Source organism: Delphinapterus leucas, chromosome 15 (genome assembly GCF_059928025.1).
Source record: "Delphinapterus leucas isolate spDelLeu-1000000601 "Yukka" chromosome 15, BTC_Dleu_Yukka2, whole genome shotgun sequence".
Taxonomy (NCBI): Eukaryota; Metazoa; Chordata; class Mammalia; order Artiodactyla; family Monodontidae; genus Delphinapterus; species Delphinapterus leucas.
In genome coordinates, this window is record NC_143143.1 from 66,005,951 (window position 1) to 66,033,147 (window position 27,197).

General features: G+C 49.7%; 1 protein-coding gene across 2 annotated transcripts; it reads left to right on the plus strand.

Moving 5' to 3' along the window:
* The first annotated feature begins 10,531 nt into the window (after positions 1-10,531).
* TGIF2 (TGFB induced factor homeobox 2) lies at positions 10,532-26,922 on the plus strand. 2 transcript variants are annotated; one of them, XM_022592487.2, is made up of 3 exons: positions 10,532-10,721; positions 14,187-14,412; positions 24,161-26,922. In XM_022592487.2, exons 2-3 carry the CDS (start codon positions 14,221-14,223, stop codon positions 24,680-24,682), a joined length of 714 nt encoding a protein of 237 aa, XP_022448195.1. In that variant the 5' UTR covers positions 10,532-10,721; positions 14,187-14,220; the 3' UTR covers positions 24,683-26,922. The 2 variants fall into 2 exon arrangements, with proteins under 2 accessions (XP_022448195.1, XP_022448196.1); XM_022592488.3 differs by lacking the exon at positions 10,532-10,721 and having other exon boundaries at positions 10,938-14,412.
* Positions 26,923-27,197: the final 275 nt, after the last annotated feature.

Genomic DNA, 27,197 nt, shown 5'->3' on the forward strand with positions numbered 1-27,197 from the left:
TAGAGGACAGAAAAACATTAGAGAAAATTAACAAAATCAAAAGTGGGTTCTTTGAAAAGCTTGTAAAAACTGACAAATCCTCAGCTAGACTGACCAAGACAAAAAGGGAGAAGACTCAATTACTACAATCAGAAAGAGAAGAAGGGACATTACTACCGACCTTACAGAAATAAAATCCTATCTCCTCCAATGACCAGAGTATAATCACAGGCAGGTTACTTAAACTATCTGTGTCTCCTTTCCCTCTACTCTTCAAAAAGGTATAATTTGTCTCAAAGGGTTATTTTGTTTATTTATTTTTGGCTGCGTTGGGTCTTTGCTGCTGTGCGCGGGCTTTCTCTAGTTGCGGCGAGCAGGGGCTACTCTTCGTTGTGGTGCACGGGCTTCTCATTGCGGTGGCTTCTCTTGTTGTGGGGCTCGGGCTCTAGGTGCGCAGGCTTCAGTAGTTATGGCATGCGGGCTCAGTAGTTGTGGCGCACAGGCTTAGTTGCTCTGCAGCATGTGGGATCTTCCCGGACCAGGGCTCGAACCCGTGTCCCCTGCATTGGCAGGTGGATTCTTAACCACTGTGCCACCAGGGAAGCCCCTCTCAAAGGGTTATGAAGCGTAAACGAAAGGATTTGTGTCAAGCACCTAGTCAAGCTCAATCACTGCAGCTCCGCTAGTTGATAAGGTCAATCTTTTCCTTTCCACCCATATCCAGTCCTTCAGCCCACCTGTTCTGTTGGCTCTACCTTCAGAATATATTCCAGAACCAATAGCTTCTCACCTGTCCACCCCACCTCCCGTTAGTCCAAGGCACCTCTTTCTCAGCAGGTTAGGACAATAGCCCAACTGTTGCCACTCCTGCCTCCTCCCTGAAGTCTGTCCTCCGCACAACCACCACAGCCTTGCTTTTAACACGTAATGATGCTATGTCTCCATCCTTCTGTTCCCAGCACTACAATGACTTCCCGTTGTGTGTGGAATACACACTTTTGGCCACGGCCTACCAGGTCCTGCAAAAGCTGGCCCCAGGTACTACTTCCCCCTTTGCCTGCAGGGCTCCAGCCACGACTGTTCTTGTTATTCCTCAAACTCACCCAGCTCATTTCTTTTTCTTTTTTTCCTTTTTTGGCCACATGGCATGCGTGATCTTAGTTCCCCGAGCAGGGATTGAACCCGCGCCCCCTGCAGTGGAAGCGTGGAGTCTTAACCACTGGACCGCCAGGGAAGTCCCTCACCCAGCTCATTTCTGTCTTAGGGTCTTTGCTCTGGGTATTTCCTCTGCTCGCGACACCCCCCTCTCTAAAGATCCATGCATGGCTGGAGTTTCCCAGTTATAAAGATCCTATTCATCATCACCTCCTGAGATGGCACTCCTCTGCTGGTATCTACAGCAGCTCAACCTCTCACTCTCTGTGCCTTATTCTCTTTTTCTTCCTAGTACTTACCATTACCTGACATTATTTATTGCCTGTCTCCCTTCACTAAAATGGAATCTCCAGGAGGCGGAGGTTGTACTTTATACACTGCTTTTATCTCCAGTGCCTAGATCAGAGCCTGGCCTAGATCAGAGTCTGGCACATAGAATATGCTCAATAAAGACCTGTTGAAACAGAAGACAAAGCTCAGTAATAGGATCCACAGACAAATGGGACCTGCTATTTGGTGTACGATAAGCCTGGCATCTCAACCCGGAGGGTGAAAGGTAGACTACTCAACACAAGGGTGTTGGGACCATTGGGAAGCCATGTGGGAAAAAAACTAAGTTGAAGATGGTAGATGTATCACAGGTATGTAATGTGGCTCCCTTTTGAAACTCTACTTTCAAAATGCATAAACCCACAAGAAATAGGAGAATGGGAGAGGGGAGCACTACAGAATTGTTAAGGGTAGAAAGTAAATGGACAAGGGGACTTCCCTGGTGGCACAGTGGTTAAGAAGCTGCCTTCCAATGCAGGGAACATGGGTTCGACCCCTGGTCGGGGAACTAAGATCCCACATGCCTCGGGACAACTAAGCCCACGCGCCACAGCTACTGAGCTTGCACACCTCAACTAAAGAAACTGCGTGCTGCAAACTACAGAGCCCACGTGCTCTGGAGCCCCCGCACCACAACTAGGGAAGAGGAAAACCCCCGCGCCACAACTAGAGAGAAGCCCATGCGTGCGCTGCAGCTAAGAGCCTGCAGGCCGCAATGAAAGATCTCGCATGCCACAACAAAGATCCCGCGTGCCACAACCAAGACCGGATGCAGCCAAAATAAATAAATAAATAAAATTAAAAAAAAAAAAGAATATGGTCTCTGCTTAAAAAAAAAAGTAAATGGACAAGTACTATCAGATGGCAAAACCAAGCAGGCAATAAGGAAAGGTGAAAATTTAACCTGATTTATACCACAGAATCCTCAAAAAATTCAGAAATCAGTGGCACCTCTAGAAGGGGGCATGAAGGTGAGGTTGGGGGAGGGGGTGCTATAGCAAGGACGATGGGCAGAAGAGGGCTTAAAAAGCTGCCTAAATATAAAATAATAGGGCTTCCCTGGCGGCGCAGTGGTTAAGAATCCGCCTGCCAATGCAGGGGACACGGGTTCGAGCCTTGGTCCAGGAGGATCCCACACACTGCGGAGAAACTAAGCCCATGCACCACAGCTACTGAGCCTGTGCTCTAGAGCACGTGAGCCACAACTACTGAAGCTCGCGTGCCTAGAGCCTGTGCTCCGCAACAAGAGAAGCCACCGCGATGAGAAGCCTGCACACAGCAATGCAGAGTAGCCCCCGCTCGCCACAACTAGAGAAAGCCCACATGCAGCAACAAAGACCCAATGCAGCCAAAAATAAATAAATAAATAAAAATACTTTTAAAAATATATACATATAAAATAATAGACTCTTAGATCCCTTTCCTTACATTACTGCCCACCCACCATGGCTGCAACCCAGACCCTGGCAGATCAGAAGTTTATTTTTAGGAGAAGGTAGAAGAACGTCCCTGGACAAGTAGCCACTAGGGACAGGAGACAGAGAAGATACCAACAAGGGGATTATATGAAAGTTCACGTACTAACTCTTGAAGATGTCCAGACCCTCAGCCCTCTTCCTCCGCCAGCTCTGGGAACACTGCCAGTGAGGCACAGAGCTCATAATACTAAATGGTGAGACCCTCCCACCCCCACCCCCCTGGCTTTCACCCCACTCTTGACTCCCAGAACTCTCAGCAATAGGGGAAAAAACAGACTCATATCAGGACATATCAAGAAATTCCAGTTCACTAAGGATTCGAGGACATTCTAGAAATTTCTAGAGAAGAAAAAGTAGGTCATATACAAAGTATCAGTATTCAGAATGACTTGGGATTTCCCAACTGCAATACTAAAAGCTGAGAGACAGCAGAGTAATGCCTTCAAAATCTGATGAAACTTCTGGGTATCTACCCCAAAGCATTGAAAACAGGAACTCAAATGGATTTCTGCACATCCATGCTCATAGCAGCTATTCCCAATAGCCAAAAGGTGGAAACAACCCAAGCTTCCAAGGACAGATGAATGGATAAGCAAAACATGGTATACATATACAGCAAAATATCATTCAGCCTTAAAAAAAAAAAAAAAAAGGACATTCTGACACAGGCTCCAACATGGATGCGCCTTGAGGACATTACTCTAAGTGAAAGAAGTCAGACACAAAAGGACAAATACTGTATGATTACACTTTTATGAGGTATCTAGAGTAATCAAATTTATGGATACAAAAAGTAAAATGATGGTTGCCGGGGGCTAGGGAAAGTGGGGAATAGGGAGTTCCTGTTTATGGTACAGGGTTTCAGTTGGAGAAGATGAAGAAATTCTGGAGATGGACGGTGGTGATGGTTGTACAACAGTATGAATGTACTTAATACCACTGGACCATACACCTGAAAATGGTTAAAATGGTAAGTTTTATGTTATGTATATTTTTCCACAATAAAAAAATCTGAAGAAAAATTTTTTCCAACCTAAACTTTTCTCATACACTCATGGGAAGACAAATCCTGAAAATTTATCCTACGACTGTACTCTGTGAAATGACAGATGTATAAGGTTACTTACTGCAGCATTGTTTGTGATAGTAATACTGGAATCAACCTACATGACAATCCACGGGACAGCAGTAAGATAAATATGGTATATCCATACAAAGGAATAAGAGGTAATTGCTGAAAGGAACAGGGAAGTTCTTCACATATGAAGAGAAAGGCCTCTAAGATATACTGTTAAATGAAAAAGGCAAGGTGAAGAACAGAAGGCATAAAGTATCATTCACTTAATGACCCCTTTAAAAGTTTTATTTCCATGTCGAAATCAGAGTAAAGGGCAAGAAATTTCATTTCCAAAGGGCCAGAGGGGACAAATTATAACCAGAGCTTAAGGGGTAAGGAAGGCTTAATCTTTGCCAACATATTCATCCTAAGGGTTGAAGGCAGGTCCAGGTTTTGTAGGAACTGAAACATATAATTTGGAGAGGAGCTTCATTAAGAAAAAAAATGTAAAATCAAATATATAAAATTTGGCACAAATGTGACTCTTTATTCAAAATGAGAAAAAAAAGATAGAAAACTACATATTTTTAAAAAACTAACATATATCACAAAAATGACAAAGTCCAGAAAAATAACATAATATTTTTATTAATTAACTGCCTGAAACACCTCTCCAAGTATTTTTTCCTACTTTTGGGGGCATTTTCTTTGACCTTATATGATAATAGTTTCATAATATGATTCTACAGAGAAAAATAAAGATGATTCAGTCTTTCTTATGATGTGTACATTTATAATTGTGTACATTGCATTATCAAGTACATTCTTAGAAGAAGAAAAGTTCCTTTTTTTTTCCAATTTAATTTAATTTTATTTTTTGGCCACACCACACGGCTTGTGGGATCTTAGTTCCCCGGCCAGGGATTGAACCCAGGCCCTTGGCAGTGAAAGCGCAGAGTCCTAACCACTGGACTGCCAGGGAATTCCTGAAAAGTTCCACTTTTAATAAGTGTTGGTAAAAACTGAGTCCTCGGGACTTCCCTGGTGGCGCAGTGGTTAAGAATCTGCCTGCCAAGGCAGGGGACACGGGTTCGAGCCCTGGTCTGGGAAGATCCCACATGCTGCAGAGCAACTAAGCCCATGCACCACAACTACTGAGCCTGAGCTCTAGAGCCCGCAAGCCACAGCTACTGAGCCTGCGTGCCACAACTACTGAAGCCCGCCTGCCTGGAGCCTGTGCTCCACAACAAGAGAAGCCACCACAATGAGAAGCATGCGCACCGCAACGAAGAGTAGACACCGCTCACCGCAACTAGAGAAAGCCCGCACGCAGCAACGAAGACCCAACACAGCCAAAAATAAATTAAAAAAAACAAAAAACAAAAACTGAGTCCTCTGCTTCCATTTTTACAATCTTCATGATTGGAAGAATTTGCCACAGACCAGCTTCTGATCCATGTTTCCAACCTTGTTTATCTTCCTTTACTTATATACTTCTGGTGTGGAGGCTATAGGACACCTTTATATGGTGCCACTACCTCTGTTCCTGCAATTTTGTGTCATGAAAGGCTTTCCTCTACCAGGACAGTTGTCAGTATTTGAACTGTTGGTGGAGGTGACTACAAGCTACATAAATAGATAAACCCAACCTAAATGCATTCTAACTCAACCCTTAGTCAGATCCAAAAACATGTCCAGAGCCAACAGAAGGCCAGTTAGCAGGAGGGGAACAGTGAGGAGGGAAGTCATAGTGGAATACGACAGTGGTCTTAAGTGATTACAATGACAATTGCTTAATTTGTACGTTTTAGGAAAACATATGACCCTTCCAGGGCCTTGGAAGAGACAGGGGCAGGTAAGGGTCCTTAAAGCCCAAACATCATTAGCTTCACAGAGGAGAATCTGTCTCCACTACAGAAATTCAAAGGCTTTCCTTCCCTGGCCAAAATCTGTCTTTTCATCATCTAAAGTAGTAGTAGTCTCAAGATACCCTCCCCTTGGGATATACCATGAAAACCCATGTAATAACTCAATGCCTTGGAAGAAGTGGCGTCGCACGTAGGAAAGATGATAAAAATTGGTATGCCATTAAGAAAAAAAATGTATTGGGATTCTTACTTCACACTGTAAATCAAAATAAACTCCAGATGCAGCAAAGGGTTAAGTGTTAAAAATTAAACCTTAAGAAACAAAATCAACAAGAAAGTCCAGGTGAATATCCTTGGATCATTGATATTCTTTCTGAGCCTAAAAGCAATGGGCAACATCACAAAGACTGACACTTGACCAGATGCGAAGTTAAAAAAAGAAAAAACAAGCTTAGAAAAGTGTTAGGAAAAAAGCAAACAATAATCTTGGGGGAAAAAACTACCTGCAACCAATAGGACAAACAAGGATTAAGTATCCTTACTACTAAAAAATGTGCAGGTCAGAAAAAAAACTCATAATGACCTGAAAAGATGTGGAGATAATTCACAGGTGACAAATGTCCAATAATTATGAAATTTTAAGATATCCAATCTCGGTACTTGCCTGGTGGTGCGGTGGTTAAGAATCCGCCTGCCAATGCAGGGGACATGGGTTCGAGCCCTGGCCCGGGAAGATCCCACATGCCATGGAGCAACTAAGCCCATGCGCCACAACCACTGAGCCTATGCTCTAGAGCTCGCGAGCCACAACTACTGAGCCTGCGTGCCACAACTACTGAAGCCCGCGCGCCTAGAGCCTGTGCTCCGCCACAAGAGAAGCCACCACAATGAGAAGCCCGTGCATTGCTACAAAGAGTGAGCCCCCACTAGGCACAACTAGAGGAAGCCTGCGCGCAGCAACGAAGACCCAACGAAGCCAAAAATAAATTAATTAATTAAAAAAAAAAGATATCCAATCTCACCAATAATAAGAAGAAATGCAGATTAAAAGAACCAAAGGCGATTCTTCAGCCATCAAATGAGCAAAGATTAACATAAAACTGCTAACACTTGATGTGGCTAAGGACGGGGCAAGACAAGCACTCCAACACTACAAATGCGGTCATGGAGAGCACTTTGGTAACCTGCCTTACAAATATTCATTCTTACTCTTTGTTCAAGTAATCCCACTTCAGAGAATCTATTTCAGGAAATTCTCAGAATTGCAAACATCTTTATGTAGGAAATGTTATTTGCAATTGTTGAAAATAAATAAATAAATGTACTTAAAAAAAAATACTACAAGACTTTTAAAGTAAGATGTTGATACACTGAAATCCACATTAGATGAAAATGCACAACCTCACGGGAAGAGAGCTACAAATCTCCTAGACTTCAGAGACAGGTCTCCATCTGTTTGGTCTCAATTACCCAGAGCTGCCTCACCTGATCACCCTACCTCCAATCTCTTCCCACCTCTCCTCAGCCACTGTCTCAGCAGCCCTGCAGGGGCTCCCTACTACCCCACACCGCCAAATCCAAATTCTTCACTTCAGCCTTCAAGGCCCTACCAGCCGATCAAATCCAGCTTTTTCCTGAATTACTGACTGACCCTGGCCTTTGCTGGACTCTTCCCCTCTACCCCCCAGAACCCTATCTCCTTTGTGCTACCGGATCTCGCCTTGGCTTATGTTGGAAGCCAAGTGAATATAGTGAATATCAGTCTCTTTCCCCACTTCCACCAACCCCAGGTAAAAAGAGTAATGGCTGGCCTTTTTTTTCCCCAATGAAAACAGATTTGCATAACATTCATTTGAACCTATGCATGCAATAACCAAGTTCACTAGAAACAGGCACAATCAAGAGAGAGCCCCATCATCAGGAGCCTCTAATTTGGGTTTTCAGGTAGAGGCAGAATTGCCTTATGCAGCCTATCCAGTCCCTTTTCTAGCCCAAGGGATCGGGAGTTCCTGGGACTCTTCCTAAAATGGCCTCCTGGCAGCCACCAGGTTTGCATGGGCTCTGACGCCACGCCCACCTCTCTTTCCCCTCCAAGCCCCACCCCAGATCTGTGCCAGGAGTCAGGACCCCAGGCAGATCATGGGGCAAGTCCCTTCTTCTCTCAGGCACCCAGTTTTTTCATCTGTGAAAAAGAGATCGGGGGGCAAAACTGGATGAGAGAAAAATGACAATAAAAATAACTTCCCAGTTGGAAAGTTTTCCCACGAATGTTCTCACCAAGTATACCCAAAGCCCCTTCTTGCTAGGACATTGCAAAGTGTCATAATAAATATTCTTTGGCCATCTCCTAGGTTAGTGCTCACAGACTTACCCCATTACAACATCCCACTGTGCAGAGGTCCCAGAGTGCCTGTAAGCAGTCAGCTCCTGCTGAGGGGCATGTAGCTGTTTGAAATTTTCCAGCAAAATAAATAGTGCTGCAAAGAACAATCTTGTGTAAGCATTCATCTTTGTTCTGCAATTATTTCTCGATATAGATTCCTAGAGGTACACTTACTGGCTTTTAAAGGATGCACATATTTTAAATTCTGATAACTTACCAGTTGAGAAACACGCGGTAATTCTCAAATTTGTTTACAACGCACAATCTAGACATACTACCAGCCTCCCTCTACCTCCCAACTTTCCCCCTCCCCCTCCAGGAAGTCTGGGGAGGGGCTCCTGAAGCTGCTTTGTTATCGGCTCTCAGGTGGCTCCACTGCAGGCTAAAAGGAGGACTGAACAGCCCTCTTCCATTTGCCCCATGCACCTCGTCTAGCATAAGACGTGCAAAGCACTGGCCTAGGGGGCTGCTGCCGGCTGAATTTGCCGGGAGGTCTCTGGGCTGCAGCCCAGGTCCTCTGTGGCTTCCCCAAAACGGGCAGTCTGGCTCTCATGCACTGACACCAAGTGCTGGGAACCGTCACATCAACAGGCTTACCTGGCTGCACCCGTTTTCCCTTCCAGGCTCCCCCTTATGTAGGCCCCAATCCCACACATGTTCTGTGAGGGTCCGGAGGTTTTTCTTTTTTTAATTTTTTTTTGAATTTTACTTATTTTTTATACAGCAGGTTCTCATTAGTTATCCATTTTATACATATTAGTGTATATATGTCAATCCCAATCTCCCAATTCAACCCCTGCCACTTTCCCCCCTCGGTGTCCATACCTTTGTTCTCTACACCTGTGTCTCTATTTCTGCAGGGCCCGGAGGTTTTACCTTTTTTACCTGAGACTCCCCAAGCCTCCCTTTTTCTCTCATAAGGCTGTGGACAGAGCGCTCCAAGAAATTGTTCGGGGCCTCCACTCTGGGCTCTGGTTTCCCCGTCTCTGACACGGAGAGCGCTGGGCTACAGCACTGACACTCTGGCTACTGCTGTGAGGAAAGCAGTGTGGCCAACTAGCTTCTAAGCATTTGCAGGTTAGTGTGGCTTCAATGGGGAGTCCAGGTGCACCTTAACAGTCATTTAATCAGCATTCTGATTGGCTTAGGGTCTGGGGAGCAAACTAGATCTTTGTTCTGAGTTCTCCATAGCTAAAGGGGAATTAAGACCAAAAACCATTGCAAAGCTGCTGATTTCCAAGCTCGAGGGTCCTACATGTCTGGGACCAGATGAGGAACCAGAGGCCCAGAAAAGGCCTTACCCATTTCTAGGCTGACTCTGTGCTAGGCTCTGCGGGGCACAAAGTCTCCCCAGAAGGCCAAAAGGTTGGTCAGCAGGTATTTTACAGCACATGGAACAGAGAGCAAAGAGCAGGGAAGAGAGTGCTGGCAGGGTTGGGGAAGACCAAGGGAAACGTCCTGGAATTCGGTGTTGAGGGCAGAGGAAAAAGAAACCAGGGAGCGCTGAGAGCTCTTAGACGGTGATCTGCCTCCTTCAAGGGCCCGTCTCAATCAGATAAGCGCTCGGCCTCCCGCTATCGGACCCACCTGGGCTGAATGACACTGGTTGACTGTGTGACAAGAAGCAAAGTCAAGAACAGCTCATGGGCGAACCAGGGACTGACATGTAACAGGACCTACCCCATAACCCGAGGGTGATACACACGCTTAACGTCACTGCCTTAAACATTGGCTATTTTTACCTCTGGCTGCCCCTTGTGTGACAGACCCTGGGGCTACGTGCTTTGGGGCTGTGTCCGAGGGAGACTTCTACCCGACTCTACGCGACCTTGAGGACAGAACAGGCGCCGCATTCAGACCCTAGTCCTTACCAACTGGGGGTAAATCCCCGGACTAACTGGGCCTCAGTTTCCTCTCCGGAGATTTGACTAACAAACATCGGTATTTGCATTATTTCTCCTCTGGGTAACGACCCCCACCCCCTGCGTGGAGCACACAGTAGGCGCTCCGGAAATGCTCTCCGAAAGGAGAAGCGGGCCACTTCCTGCCCCCAAGCGCACTATCCCGATCCGGGTTCCCCACCACTCCTCTTCGGAGGCCATGTGGCATTCCTGAGGGTGGGGGTGGGCGCAGGAAGAAGGTGCCCTCCCGGCTCCGCCCCCTCCGGGCGCGGTGGGCGGGGCGAAGCCCCCAGCCGCCGCTGGCCCGCCCCGCGGGGGGTGGGCGTCGCTCGCAGCGCTTCTCACAAAGTTTGTTTTCTCCCTCCGGGCGGGTGGGGGAGGGCGAGGAGAGCGCGGAGGGGAGGAGAGGGGATCTGACGTCAGGCCGCGAGGTGCTTTCCAGCCGCGAGCTGTCAGGCCGAGTGTCAGGGCCGGCAGGTACGCGGCGCGCTCCCCCGGCGCCTCCCGCCCCCTGCCGGGACGCTCGGGACCGAGCTCTAGGCCGCGTGGACGGAAAAGCTGCTGGGAAAAGTCAGTGCGGGGCGCAGGAGGGGGGCAGATGGGGGCGGGGGGCGCGCGGACAACTTGGAAAGTTTCTTTTTCTCGGCCGGGCGGGGGAGGGGGCGTCGTCCAAGCGCGTGCGATTGTGGATGGGTGACCTCGGGTGTGTTTGAGTCCCGACTGCGGTGTGCTGACTGGGACCGGCGTGGGGGGGGGGGGCTGTGCCACCCCCCCCGGAAAAAGTTCGCTTGCGGCCCTTTTGGGGGACCCAACTCCCTAGGAGCCCACCCCGGTAGAGGGCCGCCCCTGCCCCGGGCCGGGGTGAGCGCGCGGGGGGCGGGTTTGTTTGGTTTCAAAAGTGCACGTTGCTAACCGCCGGTAGCCCCCCCACCCCCCGCCGCGGCCGAGCCGGGGAGGGGCCCCCCGAGAGTGACAGCTGCGGGTGGGGGCAGCCGGAAGGTCTCGGAGCTGGGGGAGCCGGGGAGCCCGCGCGAGTTCCCTTTTCCTTTGGAACAAAGGAAAGTCTGTCTCGGAGGCATCTGTCACTCCCAGGCGGGCCAAGGAAGCGGGGCGCGTGGGGCCGGCGACCCGAAGAAAGTTTGTGCGCGCCGGGTCCCTCGGGCAGGCCGAGCCTGAGCCGAGCCTCCCGCGGGCGAAGCGCGCAGTCTCCGGGGCAGGGGGCGGCCAACATGGAGTCTGGGCGCAGGATTGGGGGGGGCGGTGCGGAGATGGGAGCCCAGCCCCCTCCCCTCCCCCTCCGGGCCGAGTTCGGAGCACAAAGCCGAGCGCGCAGGCTCGGCCAGCCCCGCGCCCCGAAGAGTCAGGAGCGCTGAGCGGCTGGGGAAGGGGGTGGGAACCAAACTTTTTCCTGCCCCGGGACAGACACGTGAGTTTTCTTTCTTCCAGAGCCCCCGCCCCACCCGGATTGCAGGCCCGCGGGGGAACAGAAGCGCCGAGTCTGACGCGGGGTGGGGGGCTGAGGGGTGCAGGCGCCCCGAGCGCAGGCCGATTCCCCGCCGCCCCGGGAGCCATGTGCTCCGACTCGGGTCTGGGCCGCGGGGGAGGCTGCGCGCTTTGTGTGAGCTGCTGGGAATGCAGCGTGAGTGCTCGGCCCGGGGGAGTGTCGGGCCGAGCTGGGGAAGTTGTCAGAAAGTTGGCGCGGGAGTGGTTGCAGGTCAGCGTCGTGGCGTGTGTAGGAGGGTGCCCTGGGTGTTATGTCGAGAGGGTGCTACCACAGTCCAGTTAGGGTAAGAAGTGACCCTTAGTATGATGTCGTCGGGAGTTGTCCCAGTCTGAGAGATCGTGGGTGGGCGTATATCCAGGAATTGGTTGCGTGGTACCAGTTGTTCGTGCTAGACGCGGGGTTTGTAAACTGTGTGTCTGCTGAATTTGTCGGTGAAAGTCCTGTGGGTTCCAGGGGCTGAGTGATGGGTTGGTGCCAGTTATCTGAGTGCTCTTAGAGAGTTGCCTGGTGTGAGGCTGGGTGGGAGTGTGGGGTGTGTGTGTGGGAAGCCTCCTGGATTGGGATTTGTAAACTGTGTCTGCTGTATTTGTCGGTGAATATCATGGCTGGAGTGCAGGACACTGCGGTAGAGAGGTCTGTGTAGACAGAGGGGGTCACCTCCACACGCCACCCACTGGAACCCTGCAGACTGGGACTTGACTGGCAGCCAGGGTGGAATCCGTACAGATAACCTTGAGTAAACTTCTCACAGCCTGCCAGGGCTGCATCCCTGCCTGAGCTCAGATCCCAACTGCCCTGGCCAGCTAAACCTCAGAAACCTGACCTCAGAAAGCAGCCTGCTGTTGCTCCTCTCTGAGGAGTGGCACCTCTAACCAATGCCTGTCTCACCTCCAGGTGGCCCGGCTGGGAGGGTAGACCCTTCCCTCGAAAGCCTGGCCTAGCCAGCCCGGATATCTGGGCTCAGGCCCAAGTCGAGGAAACAAAACCTGGGAGATGCCAGAGTCTGTTGGCCCAGCCTGCTAGGGAGCTGTTAAAAGGCTGAGGAGGGAGGGGCCTTGAAATTCTGGCATCAGCTTGTCCTGGAACTTTTGGTTTTAAAATGTGTATCTCTTTTGCGTGTGCGAACAAGAAGTTTGTCGGGGATAAGCAACTGAGTTGGATTGTCTAGGGAAACACCTTCCTTCAATTAACAGATGAAGAGGAGGCTCAAGCCCAGAGAGGGAAGGATGCTTGCCCAAGGTCACACAGCCAAGTTGGAGGAACTAGAGCCCAGCCTTGCTTATTTATCTGGATTTCTGAGGCACTGATTCTGGGACCAGGCCAGGGGCTAGATGACAAAGGAGAATGAGAGACAACCAGTAGGGATAACTCAGCATCTCTGCAGGGTATACATAGTAGGTACACAGTAATGTTACATGGATTGCTGTAGGACTGTGGAGACTGATAGGGTTTCCAGACTCCTCACTGGGTCCTGGGAGACCCTGGAAGCAAGATGGGATGGGGGTGGAGGACGGGGCAAGCCATCTGGGTCCAAACCCTGCTTCCATACCATATCCTGGAGGTGAGATTTTTTTTTTTTATAACAGCTTTATTGAGATATAATTCACATACCATACAACTTTTTTAAAGCAAACCAGTGTTTTTTTTAGTATATTCACAATTATGCAACCATCACCACAATCAAGTTTAGAACATTTTTATCACCTGGAAAAGAAACTTCATACCCTCTAGTTATCACTCTTCTATCCCCTCCAGCTCATTCTGGACATTTCATAAAAACGGAATCATATAGTATGTGTCTTTTGTGACTTGCTTCTTTAACTTAGCATCATAGTTGCAAGGTTCATCCATATTATAGCATGGATCGGAACTTCCTTTTCATAGCTGAATAATATTCTACTCTATTATGGATAGGCCAGATTTTGTTTAACCATTCATCTGTTGGAGGACACTCGGGTTGCTTCCACCTTTGACTATTATGAATAATGTTACTATAAACATTTTTGTACAGCATTTTGTGTGGACGTGGGTTTTCATTTCTCTTCGTAGCTTAGCTACCTTAGGGGTGAAATTACTGGGTCACATGGTAACTCTGTTTAACAGCCAGAGTATCTTGGGTGACTTTCTGAATCTCTCTGGGCCTTGGTTTTTCTCATCTGTAAAATGACGATGATGTTAGTGTCTCCCTTATGAGGGCATTTGTGAGGACTGAATGAGATAATAAAGGTGAAATGCTCAGTACAGAGCATGGAAAACAGGCCTCAGTGGTACCTGTAATTACTTCTAGTCTGGTTCTGCTTATTAATGATCTGCCATTTATTTCAGTAGTTATCTACCAGCCTGATGAAATAGAGGCATTTTGGACCTTTCCTTCTACCTTGCCCAGGCTTTGGTATGGCCTGAGACTTTGACTTTCGATTACCCCGTTTCTGGTGTCCTAGGCTCTAGTAATGATGTGCTGGAAGACTAGGGAAAGGGTCAGAGGCACCGCATGGTAATAATGTTCCCCTCCCCTTTGTCACCTGTTTTAGGCTTGCCTGAGGTCCAGCGTAGCCCCTAGACACCATGTCAGACAGTGACCTGGGTGAGGATGAAGGCCTCCTCTCCCTGGCAGGCAAGAGGAAGCGCAGAGGGAACCTGCCCAAGGAGTCGGTGAAGATCCTCCGAGACTGGCTGTACCTGCACCGCTACAACGCCTACCCCTCAGAGCAGGAGAAGCTGAGCCTTTCTGGACAGACCAACCTGTCGGTGCTGCAGGTAAGGAGCGGGTAGCAGGAGACCTGGATTCTGGTCCTGTCACAGCCCTGTCACGGACTCAACTGTGTGGCCTTGGGCTGGTCACTTCCCCTCTCTGGGCCTCAGTTTCTTCGTAGGTCAGATGAGAATACCCACCCTCTCTGCCTCAAGGGAAGACAATTGCATGAAGTCATTGCAGCTAGATTTCAGATTTTGGAGAGTTATGAAGAGGCAAGGAATTGTTATTAATGTCTAGGTGTCGTCATTAACACTGGAGGCTAGGAGAGGGTGAGAAGGCATTGAGTGTCTGGGATTTGGCCTTTAGCCCCAGATTGGTTGGCAATTTGGTTTCATGGGGCAGCTGGTGATCTGCAGAGTGGTTAAAAATGAGTTGGAGTCACGGTTAAGGAAAGGGCAGGAGTCAGAGGTTCTGGGGTCAAAACCCCATTCTGCCACGCAGGAGTTGTAAACCACATCTTGATTTCCCATCTGTAAAGTGGGATTAGACTGTCTGACTGAACCGTTGGGAGGAATAGATTCAGAACTGGATGTGAAAGTGCTCTGTGAACCACAAACATGAACACGCTCAGAAGATCACGTTATCCACTTTTGGTCAGAGTGAGAGGTATTACCCCCTTTGAATTGCCCCAGTTGCTGACCTACAGGTGTTTTTGTTCTGTTTTCCTGGTGCTGAGGTGAGACCCCCCGGACTGCCGCTGCCTTGCCTCCAGTTGGGCTCTCACCCACCTGGGAGACACAGAACAGGCCCCCAGCCTAGCAAAGGCCCACCCTCTGCCCCGCTGGCGCCCCATCCCCCCCACCCCCTGCTGCCTCCCCTTCCACCTCTGTTCTTTCCTGGCCCACTACTCCGATCCCTGGCACCGTCTCTCTTTCCCTTACCCTACTCTGAACCCCCCACCTCTTCCAGCTGCGTCCCTCTTCCACGAAGCCTCATGGTGAGTATTCGGCCCTCAGGATTCCTGTCACCTGACTTTATACTCGCTGGGCAGTCTGTCTGTGAGAAAGGCTCTAGAGCTACTGACCCTGACTCGGATCCCATCTTCTCCACAAGAGAAAGCTTGGACATTGGCCAAGTCACTGCCTCCTCTCTGAGCTTCGTGTTTCCTCACCTGAAAAGGGGGGCTGATTGTAGCACTTTCCTGGCACGTAAGGGTTGGGGGGCAGGACAGAGAAGAATTCAAGGCCCACTGTGAGGTGTTTGGCACAGCATGGGCACTTCTCTCCCTTTCATCTTCATCTCTCCTAGATCATAGGTCTCGACTAGCAGTCCCTAGAACCTCACAAGTTTACCGACAAGCGCTGCACTATGCCCAGCTCTGTGCGGGGCAGGGTTGGGATCCCAGAGAGGATCCAGGCACATTCCTACCCTAGGGCGTGTCTAGTCTGGGATGGGAAAGCAGGGGAAGACCTGGCCACTTATGTTTGCAAAAAGTGATCACCGCTGGGGCAGATGGCAGCAGAGACTCAGGGCAGGGCTTCTGAGAGGCCTGGAGCCTCAGAAGGCCTTCCAGAAGAGGTGGACTTGAACTCACAGGATGCAGAACAGCACAGGCCAAAGTCTTGGTGCCTAAGAGCCAGGATTACCCAGATAGCCTCTTTGTTAGTCTTACTGCCTGCAGCCTAGTTCGTTCTTCCTGTCTCTGGGGCCCCTGAACGCCCAGGCCTCCGGGCCTTCTCCCTTGGTTTCTTGACCTCTCTGAGCCTGGCTCACTCTGTTTAAGCATTTTCTTATGAAAGCATTCTCTGATTCCCCCAGCTGTGTATTCCAGTGTGCCTCTTACCTGTGCGACCAAACCACTTCCACACTGTATTGAAATTGCCTTTTATCAGGGACACTTTCTCAAGACTGAATAATGTACTGACTCCTCTTAAAGAAAATCTTTTTCACAGACTTGCCTCCCTCACGTGTACACTGGAATAATTTTTATCACGTCACTTAAGCATGTACAAACATAAAACTGGGTAAAAAAAACCTCTTGCTTTTGCTCTTATACACAACTGTGAAATAACCAAACAGTTTTCCAAAGTAAATAGATGTAAAACGAATGAGATTCCATCTAACTGCATTAATACCAAATGGTGGATGGTGTTTTGTTGACTGCTCTGTGATGTGTAGTATGACAGAGGCACTGGCTCCAGAGTTGAGCAGACCTGTGTTGCCAGAGGCCATGGCACTCCTACTTGTGATCAGATTGGAAACACAAAACCAAAACATTCTTGTGGGGAGCTAGTGGGCCCCTAGGACGGCATATCCCCAGATCCCACTTACAGAAATGTAGGTCTGGGGCTACAGCTAATCCATTTCAGGATTAGCTGCTGGAGGCTTCTGAGGAAGGGCCGGCTGGATCCTGGCTTCCCCTGGTGGGAGGGGTTCCACTGGTGGCCACCCTGTTCTAGAGGCATGCTGAGAGTTAAGGAGCCGTGGGGGGACTTCCCTGGTGGTCCAGTGGTTAAGACTCCACATGGGTTTGATCCCTGGTGTGGTCAGGGAACTAAGATCCCACCTGCTGCACAGTGTGGCCAAAAAAAAAAAGAAGCAGTGGGGACCATCTAGTACTCCTTGATGGAAACTGTACCATGAACCGCAAGCAGCACCAGCCATACATCCGTGCTTGAAGGTCTCACAGGCACCCCAGATTTCCTGACTGATAACAGGTAATTTGTCCCAGCTGGGTCCTTCCCTTTCGAAAGGACTCCCCTTGATAGCCCTTTCTCAGCTCCTTTGGTCTCACCAATTCCTATACATTTACCCCTTAAATATTTCCGGAATATAGCTTCTTTCCTACCCTAGTCCAACCTGTCATCATCTGATCACGTGTCACTCGCCTACTTAAAACCCTTCAGTGGCTCCTGCCAACTATTGACAACGTCATCTTTCCCAATCTGTGTAGCGGACCTCATCCCTGGCCCCCCATATTGCTGCCACACTGATAGATGCCCCACACCACTTTGCTCCCACCCCTGACCAGGGAGACTCCTGACCCCTAGAGGAGCTCTGTGCTCCCACAGCACCGGGACTGGGTCAGCATTTGGACTTGACTGATTGCTTTTTAGAACACACTAAACTCCAGAGGCCTAGACTTATCTATCACTACATCCTCAGCGTTAGCTCAATGCCAGGTATCTGGTAGGTGCTCAGTAAATAATTGTTGAAGTGACAAAATGAAGATAAAAGTGCTAGAGGGAATTCCCTGGTGGTCCAGTGGTTAGGACTCTGAGCTTTCACCGCCGAGGGCCCTGGGTTCAATCCCCGGTCGTGGAACTGAGATCCTGCAAGTCGCGCATCGGGCCCCCCCCCCAAAAAAAAGTGTTGGAAATGTCAATAGGCAGGACCTCAGAAATAAAGGAAATGTAGTGGCTCCTCAATCTGGAAAAGCTGGTTTAAGTCAGTCCCTGGAGGCATCTCTTTTTCCTGTATCTAATTTTTTAAATTTCCATTGTTTATTTAGGAACATTTGCAGATAACCGCAGAAGTAAGAGAATATTATAACACACCCCTGGCACCAATCACCTGGCTCCAGCAAGCATCAACGTTTTGCCAAGTTTGTTTTCTCTCTCCCTGGGGACCTCCCTTTTCGATTGTCTCCTTTAACTGGCCCAGCAGCAATTCATTAGCAAGTCAATGAGTTATTTAACTAACTGGTTAGCTGGTACTTGCCCGGGGCGAGGCAGTTGGGAGGGTAAAACCAAAAAGTCATTTGTGAAGGATTTTCACGGGTCCCAGTGACACCCTGTAAGCCCACTTTATTGCTGTGGTTTCTGTTCTAAGGGGCTGCCAGTTGGGCAGGGGAGGTAAGTGTGGCGGGGAGAGTTCGTGCCCATTCCTTCTCTGTGTAATATTGATTGGGGGTGTGCTCTGTGCCAGACCCAGTGCTGTGTGCTGGGAACACAACAGTAGAACGGGCACTGCCCCCCTGGGGGAGGGAAGACATTGAAAGGACTGAGAATTCAGTGTAATTAATTACCCATGTGTGTCAGCTGAGCTGCCCTGGTAGGCAAGGCTTCTCCAGAAGCTGTGTATGCATGGAATCCTGACAGACTTGAAGGATTGGGGAGGTGAGGGGCAGCAGTCCCTCTGGTACTTGTACTGGGCAAGAAAGGAGCCTGGTGCAGAAGCTGTAGTGGCCTGCTGTGTGGTGAGGGGGTGGCTTGGCCCTGCCCTCAGTGAACTTGTATCTCTCGAAGCTGCTCTCCTTACTCTGACTCCAAAGATAGCTGCCTCCCGATTCTTCCTCCTGGTAACCACTGTCTCCCCACCTTAAGGCCTTTCATTTGTATATTTTTTGAGCTTTTGGGTAAGCTTTTTTGCTTAAGTAAAGGGTTTGGCCCGCAAGGACAAGTTAAACCAGTGGGTTAAACCATTGGTTCCTAAGCTTGAGTGGCAGAACTCTGGAGAGCTTGTTTAAAAACACATTCCTGATTCCACCCACCCCTCTCCCCTGCCCCCCATCTCTGAAGCGGATGAGACAGAGCAGTTTTTTAAAATCACCCTCAAGGTTATTCTAATACAGCCAGCAGCCTTTAGGAGCACCTGGATACGGGTGGTCACAACACTGGGACCGTGATGTTTGGGAAAGGTCTCTCCATGCCCTCTCTCTCCCCTCTTTTGCTTCTGTCTTTCACAGTTGAAAAGACATTACAATTAAAGCACTTGTGTCGCCTTCAAAAGCCCTGCTCTGGTCCTCATGGCCTTTATCTGCTCCCTAGTGCCCCTCCCACTCCCATTTGCCACAGTGATTCCTCCCGTGTCCTTCATCTCAGCCACTGATTAAAAAAAAAAGAAAATACTGACAGGGCAGCAGCCTTTCAGATAGGGCCCTGTTTTATGGTAGAGACAGGCTTTCAGGCACCCAGCCTGTGTTTTGCCGTATCAATCACAGAATTCACCTTGGCATTCTCCTACCCCCTCCCCGAGGACCTTGAATTGGGGCAAGTCACATGCTTTTTTCCTGACTTAGGCGTGGGTCAGGCTGCTGGAAGGGGCTACAGAAAATCCGCAGAGCCCATTATCACAGCTGGCGCTGGTGGTGCACTCGGGCCTTGTGCCCTTGCCCGGCTGCCCTCAGCTGTGCATTTCTATCGGATGAGAAGACAAAACAGTAAGTAGGCTGCCAAGTTTTCTGTGGACCAGGGTGAGCACGTGGGGGGGTGTTTTTCTGCTGTTCTCTTCTCAGAATTAGAAGCCAAAATGGGAGGTGCAGCTAGAGGCTAAGTGCCCATGCATCTGCTAGTAAACGCCAGGCTCCCCTCCCCAAGACTGCTCTCAACAAAAGCACTAGTCCCTACTTCTCTTGACCCAGGTCACGTTTCCCCTGCATCCTGGGCTGAGGTGGAGAGGTGTAGTGCTCTCCTGTAGCGCAGGTAGCCAAGGAGGCAGCTGCAGGATGGAGAGTTGGAAGCATCTGAGCAAGGAGAAAAGGCCTCGGGCTGACTCTCCTCCGTCTGTTGTCTTCACCTGACAGCGGTCCGTTGCCTGGAATCAGGCTGTGTCTGGATCCCATCCTAGCCTTTGCCCTTGTGACCTTGAGCAAGTTGCTGAATCTCTCTGATCAGGGTCTCTGTTTCTTCAGTGGTTCACATAAAATGGAGATCATCACAGAACCTCTCACAGGCTGTTGAAGATTAAATGAGTGAGTTAGATGGGAAATGTTCAGAACAGCACCTGATATGTTTTGTGTTCAGCGAGAGTCTGCTTTCAGGATTATGGTGATGCCTTGCAGCTCTCCATTTTGTTCCTCTGTTGGTAAGACAGCGGACCGGAATGAGAACAGCAGCAGGAGACCTGAGTTTGAATCCCAGCTCTGTACTCGGAGGCTGTGTGACTTCGGGCAGGTTCTCTCATCTCTGAGTTCCAGGTCTCTCTGTAGTACTTTGGGGACACTGCTTACTACCGTCCAGGCTTTCATGCAGATTAAACATGCAAGTGAGATGGTTGGCGTGATACCTTGTGTCAAAGATCTTTAGTTCCTTCGTCCACTCAGCTGTTCAGTCTTCCTTCTCCCTTGGGGCTCCCCTGCAACTCCAGCCAGGATTGGAGTGAGCAGCTCAAACAGTGTCAGCTGGTGCCTGCTGGGGTGTGTGTGTGTGTGTCTGTGTGTGTGTGTGTCTGTGTGTGTGTGTGTACTGAGAGGACCAGAGAGGTAAGGGGTAAATGAGAACCCCAGAGGCAGGGTCCTTCCAGGCTGGAATGGAAAGGGAGAGAAGCCACAAGAAGGCTCTGGCTCTGCCCTGCCCATGAGCTTTCCCAGCCTGACAGGACCTGGAGCCTGGTGCTATCCTTGGGTCACCTGTGGAACAGGTACAGCTGCAGGCTGGTGGGCAAGGGGCCATGCCAACTCCAGGCGCCTGCTCTTGTCATAGGTGGCCATCCCTTTGGCTGGGTAGTGGTACTCAAGGCCTTGCCCAGGTGTCAGCTAAGGAAGGTGATAGGCAGGGGTAGAAACTGGTATGGGAGCCCTGAAGAGAGTTGGGCCTTTGATCCAGTCACCCATCAGAGGAATGTTAGGCATTGCCGCAGCCCACACAGTTCCTGTCATCTCAGCACAGGAGAGGTGTGGGGGAGGGGTTCCTGTCATTTCTTCCCCAAAGCAGCTACTACATGCTCTGTAAGTTTCTGTTGATGAACTAAGAGGAGAGCAAAGACAGGACCAGGAGAAGGACGTACAGTGTGAAAACTAGCTTAAGCCACTGTTTGGGCCCCTTTGATGGTTAAGCATGGTGTTCTGGCCTAGTGGGATCAGCCCTGCCTGCTTCTGTCTGTTCCTTAAACCAAACCCTTTCCTGCCTCAGGACCTTGACATTTGCTGTTGCCTCTGTCTAGAACACTTTTCTCTCAGCTTTCTGTGTGGCTGGCTCTTTCTTATCTGTTAGGTCTCAGCCTTCCCAGACCCCTTATCTACGGAGGTCTCTCTTATCTTTATATACTATCTTTTTATTCCTGTCTCTTTCCTTCCTGGCACTTCTTGTTGCTATAGCGATGTTCGTTCATTGCCAGTCTCCACAACTAGATGGACCATAAGCTCCGCAAGGCAGAGTGCACATCTATTTAATTCACAGAAGCATCCCCGGCACCGAGAACTGGCCTGGCACATAACAAGCATCAGTAAATATCATTTGAGTGAGCACGAAGCCTTGAAAGGGAGAGCAACAGGAAGGTGAGAAGTTCTAACTTGACCATTGTAGTGAGTAAAATAAGCTGGGCTCTGGGGTCCTGTGATAGTCTGAGAGAAAGATTCAGAGAGTAGGGGTTCTCGTTCCTCCAGATCCAAAGGTCCAGGCTTGGGGATTCCTGGCTAGAGGTAGAATCCTGCCTGACTTCTCCAGGCTCAGCTTTATATATGTTCATCAGTAAAATGGGAGCTGATCAAACTCATAGGGCTGATAAAACTGTTAGAAGAAAATTGCGTAGCTGTACAGTGCTTAGTAAACGGCAGCTACCGGTAAAGCTTCTCAACGAAGGCTCCCAGAAAGATGCCTAGCTATGTGGGGACATATACCGTGCCACACCCAGGCCTCATCACCAACACACTCCCACAGTTTGTCTCTTCTCTCCAGCTACTTTTCTGTTAGCAAGAAAGTGATTAGGCAACTTTTCCCCTGTGGCAGCTCCTCCAGTGGAGGGCAGGAGGGAGAGAGACATGGAAAAAATGATAAAAGCTTGTATTTGCCTGTTGAAGGAAAAACGGGTTTTGTGTTTATGAGCCTTACACCAGCCACGCAGCTAAGAGCCTGTTCTCTAGTCTAATCCATAACTTTTTAAATAATGCCCAGGTGAGCTTGTTAAAGGATTGGTCTTGTCACATCTCCAGGCTGTTAGGAGTAAATGAAAGGAAGGAGGGTGTAAGTGGCTGATCTTTTTGCTTGATCAGTAATGATGCCATGATTAGGTGCCTTCTCCTCTGGGGTGCGAAGAAACTATTCACACTCCTCCTGAACAGTTATCTACCCTCATGGTGTCATTCATTCAAGTATGAAAAGAAACTGCCAGGCCCTACAGCAGCTGTAGGTGAGGAGAGATGTGTTCTGAAACCATTTCCTCTGCCTCTGCCCAATCTCTGATATCTTAGATCAGCCAAGACTTAGAATAGTAGGCATTCTCCAGGTAGAGAAGAGGGTGTTCCAGAAAGAAGGAATGTGATGTGCAAGAGGCATGGAGTTTTGTTTTGTTTTTTAAAGCACAGGGCCTCAATGAGGGCTGGTGAACAATTTCACATGAAGAAGAATATAGGGGCTTCCCTGGTGGCGCAGTGGTTGAGAATCCGCCTGCCAGCGCAGGGCGACATGGGTTCAAGCCCTGGTCCGGGAAGATCCCACATGCTGCGGAGCAACTAAGCCTGTGCACCACAACTACTGAGCCTGCACTTCAGAGCACACAAGCCACAAGTACTGAAGCCCACGCGCCTAGAGCCCATGTTCCACAACGAGAAGCCACTGCGATGAGAAGCCCACACGCAGCAACGAAGACCCAACGCAGCCAAAAATAAATAAATTAAAAAAAAAAAAAAAGAAGAAGAATACAAGGGCTGGAAAGATAGGCCATGAACAGGGGAGGCTTTTAACACCCAGGCCCAAGAGTCTGGAGTTGTTCCTATAGGCAGTAGGAGACAAATGGCAGTTTTCTAGAACAGGAATAACAGTAATACATTTTAGAAAGTGAGTGACAACCAGTGACGAGGCTGGATTGGAGAGCTGTGAATCTGGAGGCTATTGTAAAGGGTCCAGACAAATATAGGATGGGTGCTAGATATGCCTTGGTTTTGCAGCAGACCACTTAACAGTAAGAAATGTCATGCCTCAGGCATAGGCCCAAGAGGATTGATCTAAACAATCAGCTGGACAGGAATGGGGTCACGGTTAATGGTAGCTTTCTCAGCAGTATATAGGAAAAAAGGATTTAAGGATGTTGGTTGAATGCACATTCAACCACTGACCTTGGTTTTGCTTGGAAACAATAACTTTTCTTCTACCTGAGAGTCCCTTTAGTGTCTTTGTGGCTCTTTCCCTGGCATACAGCAAGACTCTATTCTAGAATCTTAGGAGTGAATGACCCTTGGCCCCGTCCCCTCTCTTCTCACACACCCATATCCAACTGGGCACCAGGTCCTGTCATTCCAGTTTCCCAGACAGATCAAACGTTTGTCATCTTCTCATCATCTCCCTTAACCTAACGTGAAGTACTAACCTTGCACTCTGCTTCCACTCTGTTCTCCACATAACATTTTTAGCATTCTTTGCCTAAAACCCTCCTGCGGCTCCCCATCTTCCTTAGAATAAAGAACCAGATCCCCACCATGAGAGGTAAACCTCTAGTTACCACTCTGAGCTCCATCCAGACAGGACATCCTTCTCTGAGCTCGTCATAGGCACTTTTCAGGTGTTGATCCTTCTCAATCGAATGCTCTTCTCCCCTCTGGCCTCCCACCTAACCTACTGCTTATCCTTCAGATCTCAATTCACAAGCCGTTTCCTCAGAGAATACTACCCCAAGTCCACAAAGACTGGATTGGGTCTTCCCATTACTGTGTCCAACAGCACCGACGTACCTTCCCTTCATTGGCTGGATCACAGTTGCAGTTTATTTTCAGTTATATCATTTCTTCTTTAACCCTCTCTGCCCAACATAAATCTGAGGGCTGCGATTGTGCCTGAATTGTTTGCTGCTGTGTTTTTGGGGCCAGGAACGCAGGTGCTTTGCAGCCGGTTTTGAGAGAGTAAACTGATCAGTCTCTCAAACTCATTCTCATTCCAGATTTGTAACTGGTTCATCAACGCCCGGCGGCGGCTTCTCCCAGACATGCTTCGGAAGGACGGCAAAGACCCCAACCAGTACACCATTTCCCGCCGCGGGGGCAAGGCCTCCGATGTGGCCCTCCCCCGAGGCGGCAGCCCCTCAGTGCTGGCTGTGTCTGTGCCGGCCCCCACCAGTGTGCTCTCCTTGTCCGTGTGCTCCATGCCGCTCCACTCAGGCCAGGGAGACAAGCCGGCAGCCACCTTCCCACAAGGCGAGCTGGAGCCCCCCAAGCCCCTGGTGACCCCGGGTAGCACACTCACCCTGCTGACCAGGGCTGAAGCTGGAAGCCCCACAGGTGGACTCTTCAACACACCACCGCCCACACCCCCAGAGCAGGACAAGGAGGACTTCAGCAGCTTCCAGCTGCTGGTGGAGGTGGCGCTCCAGAGGGCTGCTGAGATGGAGCTCCAGAAGCAGCAGGACCCGTCACCCCCATTGCTGCGCACTCCCATTTCTTTCGTCTCTGAAAACCCCAAGTAGGCATCTGCCAACAGGGGTGCTCGAGGCTCGAGCCAGCTGTCCTGGGTTTCCGTTTTGGTTCCCCTTCCTACAGAGGGTTTTCTTTGGATCACTGCCAAACATCGGGATCATCTCCTCTGTCCAGAGGTCTTCAGCAGGAAGACGCCAGCTGGTGTCACTGCACTGGGATGGGACCTCTCCTCTGCTGACTCTGCCGTTTCTCCAGGCCTCCTCAGTGATGAGACCAAGAGATTGGAGACAGGCATGGTGCTGCTGCTGCAGAGAATCCCCGGGACCCCTTTGTTCCCACCTGCTTTCCCGAGCTGGGCACAGGAACCCTGCCAAGTTCACTCACACCTGTGCTGGGTCCCAGTTGCCCCTGACAGGGCCTCTTTTTGTTAAGTGTGGACATTCCAGGTTCATAAGTGTGAACAGAAGAAAAGAGGAGCCCGGTTGAATGTTTAGGTTTTTGCTAAACTTTGTGTTTATTTTTCCCTCTTTGCTGTGGTTTGCATTAACAGGAGTAGTTAGCCCAGGTGTGGGGAATGAGAGTGCATTGCTTGATGGAGTCTGATAAACTGAGAAGAATCCACCACTGCAATTGGTGATTGTTTTACAAGGAAGAAGTATTTTCATTTGGGGGACCAGCTAAACCTCTGCAAAATTCCAAATGGTCTTTTTATTGTTGGTTTGGTTTACAAAAAAAAAAAAGTTAGAAAAAACTTTTATGGGCTTTGGCTTTTCTGCATCATGCACAGAAGGGAGAAGAGGATAAAGCCACAGCCAGAGAGAGGGTCCAACAAATCTGACCAAACCTCCTAGGTGCAGAGCAGAGAAGGATGATAGAGGTGTTTTTCTGGTTGGTTGGTTGGTGTTTTTACTGTATTGTGGGGGAGGGGAGGGGGAGGTAAGCTAGGCTGAGCAGTGGGGTGGTGTTTTTTTCTCTTTCATGTTTTCCCCTTCTTTATCTTTGAAAGCTTCACCCCGCGGCCTGAGTCCTGAATTCCTTCTAGGAATTTGGCTTAGTGGGGCCAGAATGTCAAGAGCTCCCTGTTGCTCCTACTTGGAGAGAAGTGAGCCATCTAGTGGTCAGGAAGGCCTTTTAGCTGATCCAGACGGGCAGCTTTTCCCATGATGGTGGCCGGAAACTGTTCCTGGAGGAAACATGGAATAGTGCCCCCAGCTGCCTGTGGAACTGCCCCGGGAGGAGGCTGGGGCTGGGAATCGGTCACGAAGCCTGTTCGCTGTGAGTGTCTTTCTGTTGCACCTCTTTACATTGGAGTTGCAGAAGCCCCTGCCCTGAACTTCACAGTGAAACGGATCACAGTCTTATTCTCCTCCCGCACCCCCCACCCCCGCCCTGGGCCCCGCTTTTTTTTTTTTTTTGCTGTTTCATTGCTGATAGCATTCAACAGCAATATACCCCATCTTTCTAGTATATCCTAAGAAACACTAATCATAGGTTATTAGGTGAAATATTTTTGTTCTGAATAACATTGTTACTGGGCCAAAAGACAGGTCAGGATCCTCAGCCTGTAGTTTCCTGAAGTTGCCATGCTGGGCACAGGGGGAGAGTTCCTGGGTATTGGCTGACTTGGGTGGGCTTGGCTGGGAGAAGGGCAGCAACATGTGTTCTGTCTTTTCTGGGATGATCCCTGAAGACTTCAGGGAGGCTCCCCAACTTCTGAGTGGCTTGGCCCACCCATTGCTGTGGGAGTGGGGATTGGTTATTTAAGAGAGGGGGCTTTGCTCTCTGTTAGTGGGCAGGTTTTCTAGGCTCTCTCTTCTGCCTCCCCTCTCTGTGCCCTCTCCTGGCATGCCCCGGGGGGGATCAGGGACCCTCACCCTCCTGAGGCCCAGCTGGGGAAGAATGAACACGGCAGCTTCAAGATCAGTTGAAGCTGCTGCTTGCCCGGCCTCTTGCACCCCACCCGTGTCTCTGAGCCCAGGTCTGTTGTCACTGTTGCAGGACACTTGCAGCAGGGGACTGTGGAAGCGCATTGGGCTGGGGTGGGACTTTCCCTCCCACAGTGCACTGAGCAGTGGAGGGTGGTGAGGGGTCAGGGAGCCATGCTGCTGAATTCTGGTTGGCACTCCCCCCTCGTACAAGACGGGGAGGCTGGGGGCAGGGCAGCCTCTGCTTGGTTCGGTTCTGAGGTAACCCTGGAAGCACAGTTATCCCGTTGGATTATTTGAGCAAAAAACTACTGTAAATAACTTTGGTTTTTGTCTTTTGTCAAATAAAATTTTTTTGTTTTTTGGTTTTGGTTTTGTTTTTCAAAGCAGAAGGATTGATCCACTATGACCCTCGGCCCAGCCTGGAGACAGGACAGTTGCTGAGTTCTTACTCTGCCCTACCTCTTTCACCCTCCCTCTAGTAGCTGCCTGTAAGTGTTGTGTGCTCTGCATCCCTACTTCCTGGGCCTCACGAGTATTCCACATCCTCTTCACCACAGTGTACAGGGGGCATACGTACCCCAAGCTGGACCCGTCATCCTTTGCGTCAGCAGTCAAGCTTTGGGGTTGTTAAGTGGTA

Coding starts and splice junctions, on each gene's coding strand:
- TGIF2 (XM_022592487.2), top strand. CDS start 14,221: ATGTCAGACAGTGACCTGGGTGAGGATGAAGGCCTCCTCTCCCTGGCA. Junction 14,413..24,160: donor CCAACCTGTCGGTGCTGCAG/GTAAGGAGCGGG, acceptor TTCTCATTCCAG/ATTTGTAACTGGTTCATCAA.